Source organism: Cloeon dipterum, chromosome X (genome assembly GCF_949628265.1).
Source record: "Cloeon dipterum chromosome X, ieCloDipt1.1, whole genome shotgun sequence".
Classification (NCBI taxonomy): domain Eukaryota; kingdom Metazoa; phylum Arthropoda; class Insecta; order Ephemeroptera; family Baetidae; genus Cloeon; species Cloeon dipterum.
Genome location: NC_088790.1, coordinates 12,924,621 through 12,937,427, shown reverse-complemented (window position 1 = coordinate 12,937,427; position 12,807 = coordinate 12,924,621). Strand labels below are relative to the sequence as shown.

The 12,807-nt window shown below is 38.7% G+C and overlaps 3 protein-coding genes across 3 annotated transcripts; 1 reads left to right on the top strand and 2 right to left on the bottom strand.

The window, feature by feature from the left end:
- LOC135945794 (S-adenosylmethionine mitochondrial carrier protein homolog) lies at nt 1–1,315 on the top strand. The gene is made up of 6 exons (XM_065493673.1): nt 1–192; nt 270–426; nt 490–599; nt 654–927; nt 974–1,103; nt 1,156–1,315. Exons 1-6 carry the CDS (start codon nt 154–156, stop codon nt 1,265–1,267), a joined length of 822 nt encoding a protein of 273 aa, XP_065349745.1. The 5' UTR covers nt 1–153; the 3' UTR covers nt 1,268–1,315.
- LOC135945795 (EEF1A lysine methyltransferase 1) lies at nt 1,303–2,633 on the bottom strand. The gene is made up of 5 exons (XM_065493674.1): nt 2,513–2,633; nt 2,186–2,428; nt 1,784–1,925; nt 1,514–1,723; nt 1,303–1,461 (listed from the first exon to the last, which is right to left on the bottom strand). Exons 2-5 carry the CDS (start codon nt 2,336–2,338, stop codon nt 1,337–1,339), a joined length of 630 nt encoding a protein of 209 aa, XP_065349746.1. The 5' UTR covers nt 2,339–2,428; nt 2,513–2,633; the 3' UTR covers nt 1,303–1,336.
- A 714-nt stretch (nt 2,634–3,347) lies between these two features.
- Nucleotides 3,348–10,587, bottom strand: LOC135945793 (sodium-coupled monocarboxylate transporter 1-like). Its single transcript, XM_065493671.1, has 14 exons — nt 10,459–10,587; nt 8,444–8,816; nt 7,716–7,875; nt 6,896–6,961; nt 6,741–6,792; nt 6,612–6,679; nt 6,393–6,547; nt 6,101–6,241; nt 5,716–5,824; nt 5,549–5,658; nt 5,172–5,355; nt 5,031–5,117; nt 4,352–4,539; nt 3,348–3,755 (listed from the first exon to the last, which is right to left on the bottom strand). The coding sequence occupies exons 2-14, from the start codon at nt 8,794–8,796 to the stop codon at nt 3,422–3,424; spliced, it is 2,007 nt and encodes a 668-aa protein (XP_065349743.1). The 5' UTR covers nt 8,797–8,816; nt 10,459–10,587; the 3' UTR covers nt 3,348–3,421.
- Nucleotides 10,588–12,807: the final 2,220 nt, after the last annotated feature.

Below are 12,807 nucleotides of genomic sequence, written 5' to 3'. Positions count from 1 at the left end.
CTGGTATAAAAATCAATAGAGACCATCCTCCATCAACAGCTTCACGCTCGCCACTCATTTTACATTCAAATTACAAGACAATTCTGACTCATAATGTTATGGATTCAACAAAAACTTTAAACACTCCGGGTTTTCCTTGGCCCCAACCAAGAAATGACTGCGATTGAACCAACTTTTCTCGTCTCCTTGGCGGTAAAAAGATTGCTTTTCTCCCTTTTCTCAATCTTCCCCAAGAAACTTAAGTTAAACGAGTTAAACACTTCTTTCAGTCAGGTGGTGCGGCAGGAACGGCAGTGGACATTGCCCTATTTCCATTGGACACATTAAAGACGCGTCTGCAGAGCCATGCTGGCTTTTGGAAATCCGGCGGTTTCCGCGGAATCTACTCCGGCGTTGGACCGGCTGCACTCGGCTCTGCGCCCAATGGTTTGCATAATATCTCAATGGCGAGGGTGATTAATTTCAATTTTTGTATGATAACAATTACAGCCGCCGTATTTTTCTGCACTTACGACACGGTGAAAAGGTTTGGCCTTCCTCTATTGCCTCCTCAGCATGCTTTTCTTGTCCACATGGCAGCCGCTAGCCTTGGAGAATTGGTTTGTTTACAAATTTATTGGTCCTGTTCACGGATTAAATTAGTAAATCTTTAGGCAGCGTGCGTGGTGAGAGTTCCGGTGGAGGTTGTCAAGCAACGAAGACAAACAACCGCGAGACACCTTTCCGCCCTGACTGTAGCCAGGGAGGCTGTTCGGAAGGATGGCGTCCGCGGCCTTTATCGCGGCTTCGGAAGTACAGTTGCCAGAGAAATTCCTTTTTCAGTGATCCAGTTTTCGCTATGGGAGGCTTTTAAAAAGGAGCTGGCTGCTATTAAAGGTGTTGAACATGTCGACCCAGGAATTACCTCACTTTGCGGGGCGTTGGCAGGTAAAATCATAGTTTTAAATTAATTTCTCTATTAAATTTTCATAAGGCGGGATTTCTGCTGCTGTAACAACACCTTTGGATGTTGCAAAGACCAGAATAATGTTGTCTGATTCTGGCAACCATGGATCGATATCAAAGGTGCTCAAAACTGTCTATTCGGAAAAAGGCGTTCGAGGGTAATGCCACTGGAAATGATACCTTTAATTTATTCTAATGTGAATCCTTCAGCTTGTTTGCTGGGATAGTTCCGAGAGTGATGTGGATATCAATCGGAGGTGCAGTCTTTTTTGGAATCTACGACTTCACCAGAGTCACGGTTACCAACTTGGGCTTGAGTTAGTGCAACTTTAAATGTGATAGATATAAACATATACATTTTATATAAAATTAGATAAAAGTTTTAATTACGTCACAATCCACACTGAAAGTTTGCAAAACACCTGAATTCGTTGCCCAAATTGTTTTTATGACCCGGTATGAAATCAAGCACCCTCAGTTGAAGCAGTCGTTGTGCAAGCTCGGACATCACTGCCCCTGCAATGATTGAGTTTAATGATTGTTATTTAATTCATTATTACGCTCTTACCTGTGCAGAGGAGAATCTTTTCCTTGGCCAGGTATCTGATGGTGACTGCTGTTTTCGTGAGGCATTCCTCTGAGAGGAAAGGGGGGTCAGCCACCACAAGGTCGAAGGCGCTGGCCATCTCGATAGGGATTTTCAACGGGCTTTTGTAGTCGAAAAAGCAGAAATTTGTGCCGTATGCTGCGAATCTCTCATCATACTCAAACAGGGTGACTAGAAGGTTCATATCAGTTCATATAAAAGGAGACAGATATTTATGTCGATGTCAAATACCATTTGGGTTGGCTTTCCTGATCCTAGTGAACAGGGTGGGGCACGAAACAAGGGCAATTTTCCCCTCAGGACCTGCAGCAGTGAGGACTTCTTGGGCGAGTCTGTCTGCAGTTTCGTCATCGTACCAAAACTGGCTCAATTGCTGTTATATGTATATTGTAAAATCAAAAACAAAATCTATGGAAAAAATGTGTATATTTTAGGGGGCCTAAATTAGGTGCAAATAAGTGGCTGGTAGTCACGACTGACATGTCCATTATAATCCAGAAATGAATGTCACAAATTCTTAAATTTCGATCGCTATGATTATCAAATTAGATGCGAATTTAGAAGCTGCATGCTTTTTGTCCATCCTATTCGCACCGATTTTAGGTGCAAATAGTTAAATTCTTATTTTTATACCCAGTCTTCCTGAAACTGCGGCAGCTCCTGAGCGTCTCTGGTGCTCTCAAGGATCCTCTGCAGCTTGTCCTGCCGCTCCTTCTCCTCGTTGTAGAACTCCTGCAGGGCGGCAAAGGTAGAGGCCGACAACTGCGGCTCCTCGTCGTCACTCATGTCGCCGCAAATCAATTTCAACTTGGGTTTACCTCTCTTGATCTTTGTGTGTAACTATGATGTTTACGATAATTACATATGTTGTGAGTTCTGAGACAAAAAATATTCCTGATAATTACATATAATTAAAATGATAGCTTTAGAATCTAGTAACCAAAGCGAAATCAACTCTACCTCTCTCAGTGTTTGTTTATAGGGTCTGTTTGTGTTTTGTTTTGAAATAAATACAACTTTGTGTTATAGCGAATTCGTGGGTAGTTTGTTGTTTACTAGCAGAACCAGCTGTAGCAAGAGGTGGCAAAATCCACCCACGTGGTCTTTGCAAGCCGCTATTGGTTGAAACTTTAGGACCACTCAAGTTGAACATTTTGGAGGGAGGGGAATTCTTCTAAACGCTCGAAAACCGACTGTATCATATCTCATCAGTCTGAAAAAGGATATTATTTTAGACACTAAACAGAGTCGAGGTCGAGAAGGAAAGAATAAATACATAATGCTATCTAGAATATTGTAGAATAATAATCGATTGAGAAGATATTAAAGCCGGGTTGGCTGTTTTATTCTGACAAATTTGAAAATTTGTGTCCATGATTTTTCGCGATGATAGGATGGGTGCAATTTTTATAGTAATCTTTTCCCATTCCATGATAAAATGTGGAGCAGCAAGGTTTGCTTATAATTTTTAACATTTGATAGTGAGACTCCCTGCTGACAGGATTGTAAAAGAGCTCTCCAATATTATTAACAATCAACAATATTTTACAACTTGACGATGTTTTTTCCTATTTAAATAAAATTATAAAAATTTTGTATTTTGAATACATATTTCATTTACTAATAATCCTATGAAATTACTTCTCTTTTTCTGTCAGTTTTTTTATACATCAAATTTCGAATCCTTTTTATTCTAATATTATCTCACTGATTTATTTATACCTAATGCTTACTTACAAATTACGCAAAGCGTTGAATTTTAATATATAAAAAGGAATTAAAGTTAAAGTACCACTTTAATCAGTTATAACATGATAATACTTTAATTTTCAAAATAAAGATCAGTTCTTTCCAGGTTACATTTTATTTTCAGCTTGCTTGCGGCTCTTCGTCCGTCGCGCCTTGCTGCTCCGTCCTGCCACGCTTGTCATCGTTATCAGCACTCGAGAGCAACGCCTCCATCAGCTTCGGGTTCTCGACATCTCCATTAGCGCGGGCAGGCCGACCGTTGGCCTTGCCTTGCTCGTCTCCCTTCTTTCGGAAGAATCGCTGAATCGGTGGGGTCAGCAGGTCAAGGTCGAGCTGCTCTGGGTCCTGGAAGCCGGTCACGTAGCTCACCAGCAATCCGACCACCAGCACCACGACTAGGCCTGTCAGCGAGTACAACGTGTACGACAGGTTGTAAATTGACAGCGGCTCTTCCCTATCCAAACAAAAATCCACACGCATTTGAAATTTTTGTGTGACTGTAAAATTTAGATTAAGAAGTTTTGAAAGGAAAAGATTAATTCATCTACTTTGTGAGGAAAATTTTAAGAATCAGAACAAAACAAAAATTATATGTCTTTTTTGTGATAACAGATAATTAGGGCTGTGAAATTTAGACACGCAAAATTGTTTATTTTGGTGGTTTCTTGGCACATCTTGTTTGTAGCTTACTTCGTTCAAATGTAATTAAAAAAAACTGCAATAAATCCCACTTCCTTTTATTAACGAAAAGAACATTTCCAAGAGCTGAAAAAATCGACATGAAACCTTATATTTTGAAAAAAAAATCACTCAACCAACCAGAACTTATATATAACTGCGTGGATTTTAGACGTTTTAAAATGGTTTTGGTTATGTAATAATGACGTGTAACTTTAATGATGCGTGATAATTGGACGCTCAGGAAACTGTCATCTGTCTAAAATTCACTCTTTTCGGTTTTTGATATTGAAGAAATTATTTCATAGGCACTAAATATGTCTCAGAGATCTACTGATGTTTTATAATATTTAATTTAAAAATCTTGCTTACTGGACTTCGACAGGAAGCAGGGGATCGTCCACGATGCTGCTCAAAGCGTCGGGATAGAGGTGCGTGCAGCCGGCGACGGAAACTGGCTTCTTTGGGAAAGTTATCAATTTCGCAGCAATTGCCGCCTGCGTGCCAAATGAAATCCAGCTCATAACGAGCAGCCCGGCGACCCCTCCGACGAACGTGCCCTGCCGAATAAGGAAATTAGAATTTTCTGCACGAAATGACGTCGGGGGAGATAAGGCCAGAGATGTATTGTATAATATGTATTTAATAATACTATCGTGCAGAAAGAAACCATCCCTGTTTTCATAACGTGGCCAAAATCAGCTTTGAATTCATGGAATATTCAATTCTGCAAAAATAAAATTGCTTTTGGTGATTGGAAAAACGGCTCAAAAAATTATATTTCATCATCTGCTCAATGGAATCATTTTTATCAGATATATTTATGAATAATTGAATAGTTATCATTTGGGCAAAGAAGCTGTCTTAATTTGAAAATTATAAAAAAATAATTTATTCATTGAAAAGTCAATTTTTTCTAAGTTAATAGAGATTCCATATTTACATAAAACAATTGTTAACAAAAAGTTTCGAAAACCACATTATGAAAGGGCCTAGCTTGTTGTGGTTTTAATTTTTAATAAAGGGCAACCCCTGGAAATAGTTCGCTCACAATCGAGTTGGCCCACGGGAAAAACATGCCGAGGGTGAAGATGCCCAGCATGGGGCCGTTGGTAACTCCGCCCAAGCTGCCTGACACCTGCCAAATCCTTTTGATTAAAACTACTAGAGGGTGATTTAAGGGGTAGGCAACCTGCAGCACGCCACCGAGATTCTCCACGATGAACACCATGCAGACACAAAAGACGCCTATCGCCGCGCAAATGATTTTCATCATTAAGCTGGCTCTAGCCTCGGAAACTTTTCCACTCAAGCGGGGTTTGATGTAGTCCTCGAAGATAACACCAGCCATCGAGTTCAGGCCAGTGGACATGGAGCTGTAGGCGGAAACCAATTTCACTAATGTCAGTTTTTGTTCCGACGAGGAAAGTAGAGATGTAGAGAACAAGCAAATAAATTAATCGGGTAGAAATAAGCGACTCCCACTCGCTCTGTCTGGTTTGTGTTTTTGAACCGAGGGAGTAAAAGAAAAAGCTTTGGTTTTGTGTGTGTGTGTGTGTGTTTTTTTACCTCAATGCAGCGCTAAAAACACCAGCCATGAAAAGACCTGGTAGACCCGGGATGAAGCCGGTGACGTCCATCACAAAGTAGGGCAGCAGTTGGTCGCTCGCGTGAATGATCTGCGGGTGTTTATGCCAAGCGTTAATAATTGCCGGCTGTTTTTGTTGGACACGTACTTTGGTGGTCACTCGATCGCAGTCGTGGTATGTGGCGTAAATTAAAAGTCCGGTGTAGCAGCTCACAGACACGATCACCATCACACCCACGCAAAAAATAAATAGCATGCTACGCACAAACAGTATATTTAAATGTCAAAAAGTTGGAATTATTTATAATAGAGGAAAGAGATATGAACTTTCATTATTCCAAAAACGCGAGGAAAATTCTTCATCACTCGAATTATAAATTTTACCTAATGTTTTCTCCCTAATTTTCTTTTATTGTTTACAAGTTATGGTTTATGGTGTTTGGGATATGCATAAGTTTTTACTTGTAAAACAGAAGATATTTGTTGGTGTTTGGGAATTTTTAGACGTCGTATAGTATGCTTTGGTGCCTTACGTTCTAGCCTTATTAATCGAAGGCATGGCCAAAAAGCGTTGCACCATGCCTTGGTTGACGGAAATATGGGTTATCCAGCCAAAGAAACTTCCAAACGCAATGTTCCAAAACGTGTGCCTCACAGTTGGGCTGGGATCCATGCTGAAAATTTAATTTTAAATTAAAAAAATTGTAAGTTGAAATCAAATTTCTTTAATTTTAGTTTTTATCTAAATACGAAATAATTTATTTGTGAATTGGCAATTAATTTGAGGTGGAGATTTCGCGGTTTAAAATTAAATGTCATCCTTACTTGAAGAATTCGATGCGTTCACTCATTTCGCTGCGGCGCCAAACAACATCGATGCCTCCGACAGCGACTGTGCCAACGACAACAACCACAATTGCGCCACCAAACATGAGAATTGTCTGCAGGGCGTCCGTCCAAACAACCGCCTTCATTCCGCCCTAAATAATAAAACAAAGCTAGAATACAAAACAGCTCGTACAAACAAGCAGCGGAAATTGTCACCAGGCTTGTGTAGAAAATGCAGACGAGACACACGAGCGGTGTAACCAAGTGCAAATTCACGCCGGTGACTGCGAACGACAGAAAAGGGATTCTCATTATTGCTTTTTGTCGGATTGTTTGTATGTTTACCTTGGCTAAATGCAAGAGCCGGAATGTAGACCACAATCGGAATGTACAGCAACTGGCCGTAGGAAACAAAGAAATGAAAGTCGAGTTAGAGGAGACGTCAAGTCATATTGCACACCGAGTCCCGAGGGGACGTGAGTTCTAAATAATGCAAATACCGTGCTGATTATGTAGAGGAACGAGCCGAGCAGGCGAACACGACGGTCGAATCGCAGCTGCAGATACTGGGAAAAAAGAATAATTGGTTTTCCATTCACTCTATCAAAAGAGAGAAAAAAGGAGTAACTTAGAGTTGAGACGGGGTATTTCTCTGATAAACAGCTCAAACTTTATGTTAATAGCTTGGTCTGTTCGTGAGAAAATTATTTATTTATATTTTTATATGTTATGAAAAAGATTTCAATTTACTATCGTTGGAAAATAAATTTCAAAGTGCAGATCAATGCCGGATTTTTTCCGGTGGTTACTCGTTTAAAGCAATAAAATATTATCCAGACCAATTAGTGAATTTTCTTTAGCTGCTCTATATTCTAAACAAACTTGCATCGACTGCATGCGTAGGTTAGGGGGTAGCGGTCATTGAAACGCCTGCAAAAATTGCAAGCTATGCAACCCGAATGCATACAAGCCAAGCCAGTTGCATAATCTCTATATATTTTAAAAAAATAATCACTGTCGCTGGCCAGCAAACTCTTAAGTCATTGGAATATTTAGAATAAACGGCACTCGCCGCATGGGACAAACGCCAATTTTTACCTTTCTAATTTAATCCCTGCAAATAAACCTTCTTGTAATTAAAAAAATTTAAAGAAAAAACTTCCAAAACTCCCCCTACAACGTTCTCCAATTATTATTCATTTTCAAAAATGTACCCACTAGTTTCAAACGCTGAATTTGAAACTGTGCAAACTGAATTACGAGATTTTCCTTTAAATAAAATTGAATTAATAATATTGGCTTGCACAAAACTAAACCTACTTCGTAGGACGTGTTGAGCTGCAGTTTGTAGAAGACGGGTAGGAAGAAGACTCCGCAGCCAATGGACATGAGCAGAATCGCGATTAACACCGACCAGTACTGCGTTCCGTAGACGTAAATCTCAGCCGGCATGCCTAGCAACGTGATCCCAGAGATATAGCTGAAACAATTTGCAGCAATCATGACTTTCAATTGCTTTTGTTAGCTGCAAACGAGTTAAAAATAAAGCCCTAGCATAACAAGGGTTATAATCTAAACTGATTTGCATTTGACAATAAAGCTTTAAATTGAAGTTCTCAAAAGGCTGTTTGAAAATGAAATTTGCACACAAGCACTGAATTATGCTGATAAATTATAAACGATTTAAGTTAAAGCTTCAGTCTGAGAATTCCGATAAATTTCTTAATTTTGTTATTGTTGTATTTTAATCATTTTTAATCAAAAAGGATGAAAACAGATACGAAAAATGTATTTTTTTAACGTAATTTTAGGTCAAGTTCTTTTCTCTATTTTAGCAAATGGTTATTCATTTTATTAGCTTTGAATTGAACGAATGATTAGATAATTTAAATTAATCTTATTTTCCTAAATGTCACAATAAATATAAAAGAGGTGTAACTTCAAATACATTAAAAAATGGGTTATTCCATGACTGTGATTGCTGAACTGGAAAAACCACACCCAGTCACTCCATAAATGCCATTTAAAATTTATTAAAATCTGTATACCTGGCAATGAGGGACATTGAAACGGGAAAAATGCCCATATTCTTGCCACCCATCAGGTACTCGGCGGTGGTATTCTGCTTCTGTTTGGCGAAGAAGGCAAAATAGACGCCGATGAGCGCCGACATGGCCAGCATGGCGCTGAAAACTGTATAGTCGAGCAGTCCGAACATGGCCAGTTGCGAGGGTAGTTGCGCCGTGCCGGGGGTCGTCGAGGGGGCGTCCGGCCCCAGGGACAGGTCGTCCATCAGCAGCGGTGACGATGGCGAGATAAAACTGTCGCCCCGCAGCGTCGACGACGACAGCTGCTCGTCCACCATGATCAGATCCTCGCCGAAGCCTCCGTCACCACTCATTCTTCCGTTTTATTTTCAACCTTTTATTTGCAAATTCATTGGATTAAAACATCTTGATGCAATTAAAAATATTTAAGGGATGCACAATTGGAAATTTATTGGTTTCATTCGACCAGCTTGAGTTTCACAATAAAAATAGTAGATATCCAAGTTCCCATAACGGATATTTTTGCAACAATCCCTACCATCCTATTCCTCCGATTTTTCCTAATTATGTGATGTAAAATTTTTCCCCTGAATAGGCATTATGAGTCAGTTTTTAGATCGCAATAATCGTTTTAAATCAGCTCTGATCCAATTATTAACCATTTTATAATATGTATACTTTCCGAAGTGAATAAAAATTAAATTTTTTAAAGTTTTAAAGTTTATTAGGATTACACATGTTAAAAACCATTACCGATTACATTGTTTCCCCCCAAAATTTCACTCGTTAAATATGTGAATTTCTTTAAAAAAAAATCAGTAAGATAGAGGCAATGTGAAAATATTTTTTGTTTTGGTCGCTCTTTGCAACAAATTTCTATTACATAACTGAGTCTAACTATTGCGTAAACCGAAATTGCTTGACTTCACTAATTACATAATTTTAATGACAGTTGATTAACCATGGTAATTTTTTAACTCCCTTAACTGGGGTGTTGCTGTTTTTGATTTTGCACGACAACTCTAAAGTAACTTTCTTGCTATAAACCGTGCAATTTTTGCCAAGAGACTATGTTAGGTAACCTTCTGAAATTGCACAGTCATCGCAAAGCGCAGTCCAATATTTGAGGCAAGTTGGAAAATTGTACAAAAAAACCTTGAACGCACGTGGTACAGTCTTTCTTGTTGCCCTACGACGGTCGTAAATCGTCGCACCATAGAGACAATAATTTACAACAGAACAATCACCTCTTTCCCGGAGTTAGGTTTTCAAACAAAAAAGGTTGCCAGCGAGCAGGAGTTATAACAACTCGATTATTTACGGCGTCTCGCGCCAGATAGGAACGACATTTATCTGTCGCAGTTGTAAATTTTCGTCTTTATGTTAGAGATTTTTAAGAAAATAAATTGCAAACGGTACTGATTTGTTTATCTTTAACTCGACTGTAACTTTTGTAATTTTTCAGCACGAACTGAACGAGTGCAATGGAAATTAAGGGAACTTTTTTGTGATTGACTTATTATCGCATTAATTTTATTTAGAGTGGTTCATACAAATTAAAATTGATCTTTGGTTAAGAAAAAAAATATTCAATTGTCAGTGAAATAATGAATTTTAACCTTTTTCAATTCGATTTGTTATCGTTTAAGTCAATATTACATTTAGTTATGTAGCAGAACAATGGAAAATATACGGATTTTCTGTGGCCAAAGCAGAAATCATGCATAAATGCTTGTCCGCGCCTTGCAACGGCAGATTGGACATCAATTAAAAATTATTTGCAATCTCTTATTTCAACATTATTTTCCAGAAACTTTTACTAATGCTCTATTCCTGCAAATATTTTATATTCTTAATTGCTAAATTAATGTGAGGATATATTTAATATAATCTTCAATAAGAGTTTCTAATGAAAACAAAATTTTCAGTTTTGATTTTTTTTCCTCTTCTCTGATCGTGGTGGATTTGATCTTAAGATTTGCCTAGCAGTGCAGTAAAAATATAAATTTGCATACCTGGTTGTGAAAGGCGAAGAGTGCGTAAGGCTGACCTCTCAGCGGCGCTGCAGCCAACGAAGATGTGACCGCCCAGAGACTTTTCTCTGCACTCGACGGCATCCCTCCGTTGATGATAATGACAAAATTGCCATATCTCCACCGACCTTGCGACACAATTAGGTGAGAGAGCATAAATCGTTATCATCTCGCGCGCAATATTGCAACGATCCCCAGCCTACTTCCTATTTGAGAATCTTCTCTCATGACATTTGACACAGATTTCCTTAATCATGGGCACGGCAATTTTTCTATTTTTATCGCTGAAATCGGCTCTGGTCATTGCATGAGACAGTATACGATAAGCGAAGCCTTATTTTGGAGCGAACTTAATGCTGTTTGCTTAACCCAAGACAAATACAACCTGTCAATATTAATAATAGATATTGTTCAATGAATGAAAGAAGTCAAATATAGCTATCGCTGAGGTGGCACGGCTTTTTATAGTGGTATATAAGCTATCTAATTTATAGGAGATTGGAGGACAGGCCACACCCGCTCCAAAATAAATAATATATTTTTAATACGAGTTTTTTTTAGTGATGTCTATTATTTTGAACGCATCCCCAAAAAACATGAGTGCATCAGAATAGGTTGGGAAAAGTTGACCAGTGTTTTGTTTACTGCATTTTCGACGGATAATTAAGTAATTTTTTTAATTCAAATTTTTATTTCCCAAAATTAAAACCAAACACACCATTCTGAAATTTTCACAAAAGTTCAGTCATGCCTAGATGGTTTTGGCCATTTTAGACACTTTTAAACTTACTTTAAAAGAAATTTGTCAGAGTAATTCAAATATATAACTTAAATATTCCTTGCTTTGTGCTCATTTGAAGCTCACGTGATGATTGTAATCTCAGTAAAAGTAGCCAATCATCTAAAATTTAAATTATTAATTGATCACTGTTTAATAGAAATAGTAAAACCAAATGTGTATTCATTTGAATTGTAAGCGTTTATCTTTTATTTTGGAAGTTAAGTATATTTTAGTAAGTATTCTTGCTTGCGAATGCGGTACACAGCAGTTCTCTAGGGGAAGTGAAGAGCTTGTACTGACGATGAGCTATTCCGATCACAGAGTGTGCGTTTATAATGTTGGTTGTGTCAGCTGCATGGAACATAAACACCAGAGTGCTGATTTGATTGCTCGCTCTCCATTTGCCATTTGCCGACCTTCGGCAGTACACAGCGAACGCGAGTGTCATTACCTCTGATGATTCCTCTCGAGGAAATGCCAAGGGGGAGAGTTGTTTGTTGCAGCTTCCTCTTTGCAAACACGTGCGCGCTCCGACCGAGAACTTGACGCGAAAATTGCGACCAACCAGTTTAATTTCGGCGAGGGTCGACCATGACCTTGCTACTATATGCTGCTAAATTATCACACGCTCCGGTTTCTCTTTGCAAAACCCCGAGATCCCTTTCGAGCCCTTGCAATCAACTTGAGAAAACATAGCAAATATTTGAAGGGGTCTACTATTGGCACTTAGGAAGTTGGGAAAGAAAATAATCTAATTTGTTGATTTTCTTTAGAATTTTCACCTTCAAAGCTGTTAATCCTGTTTTCTTGATTTTAATCGTTGAAATTTTTCTTCCAGTTTTTTTCCTTTTTTTGATAAGTGAAAAATGAAAAACTCGCAAAAACTTCACTTCCCAATAACATCAAGCTCGGGCCTCATTGGAGGAAGCCCAGTCCAGAGAAGAATCAGTTTGTGTTATTGCCTCTGAACTGGGGTCTTTAATTGAGGCGTTAAGACTTCGCGCTGTGATATTAATTCACACATGCTGGAAAAGCGCAAACCAGCAAATAGCGAGTTGGAAAGCTTTCGCAACCCTCCCAATTAATCTGAATGGACACGTCATTGCAAAGAAAGAGAGTCAATTGTAGGCGCCAACCAGCCCGCTCTTGACCCCTAAAAAACGCTTGGATTCGCACTTTGCAAAGCTCAACAATGCGAGCCACTGGCTGGGTTAGAGAACTAAACGAAGCACACTATATCTTTATAGCCCATTTTCATCGTTTACTTGAAAGAATTTTGAATTCTGAAGCAATCCCACGAGAAGTCCATATTTGGTAGTACATTCTTCTTGCTAACTTTTTAAAGACAAATTTGAAACCTGAACTAATTATATATCAGAAACCATCGACAAACGGCGGGGAAAATGAAGTTGGTCCCATAATTAAGCTCCCACGTTGCTTTGAAAAAGTTTTGGCCAAAACTCAATTAAAAGCTGGACAGGCAAAATCAATCGCAGACGCCCCACGGCGACATTGAGCTTATTAATTTTGTTTATTACACTTTTGAGTGG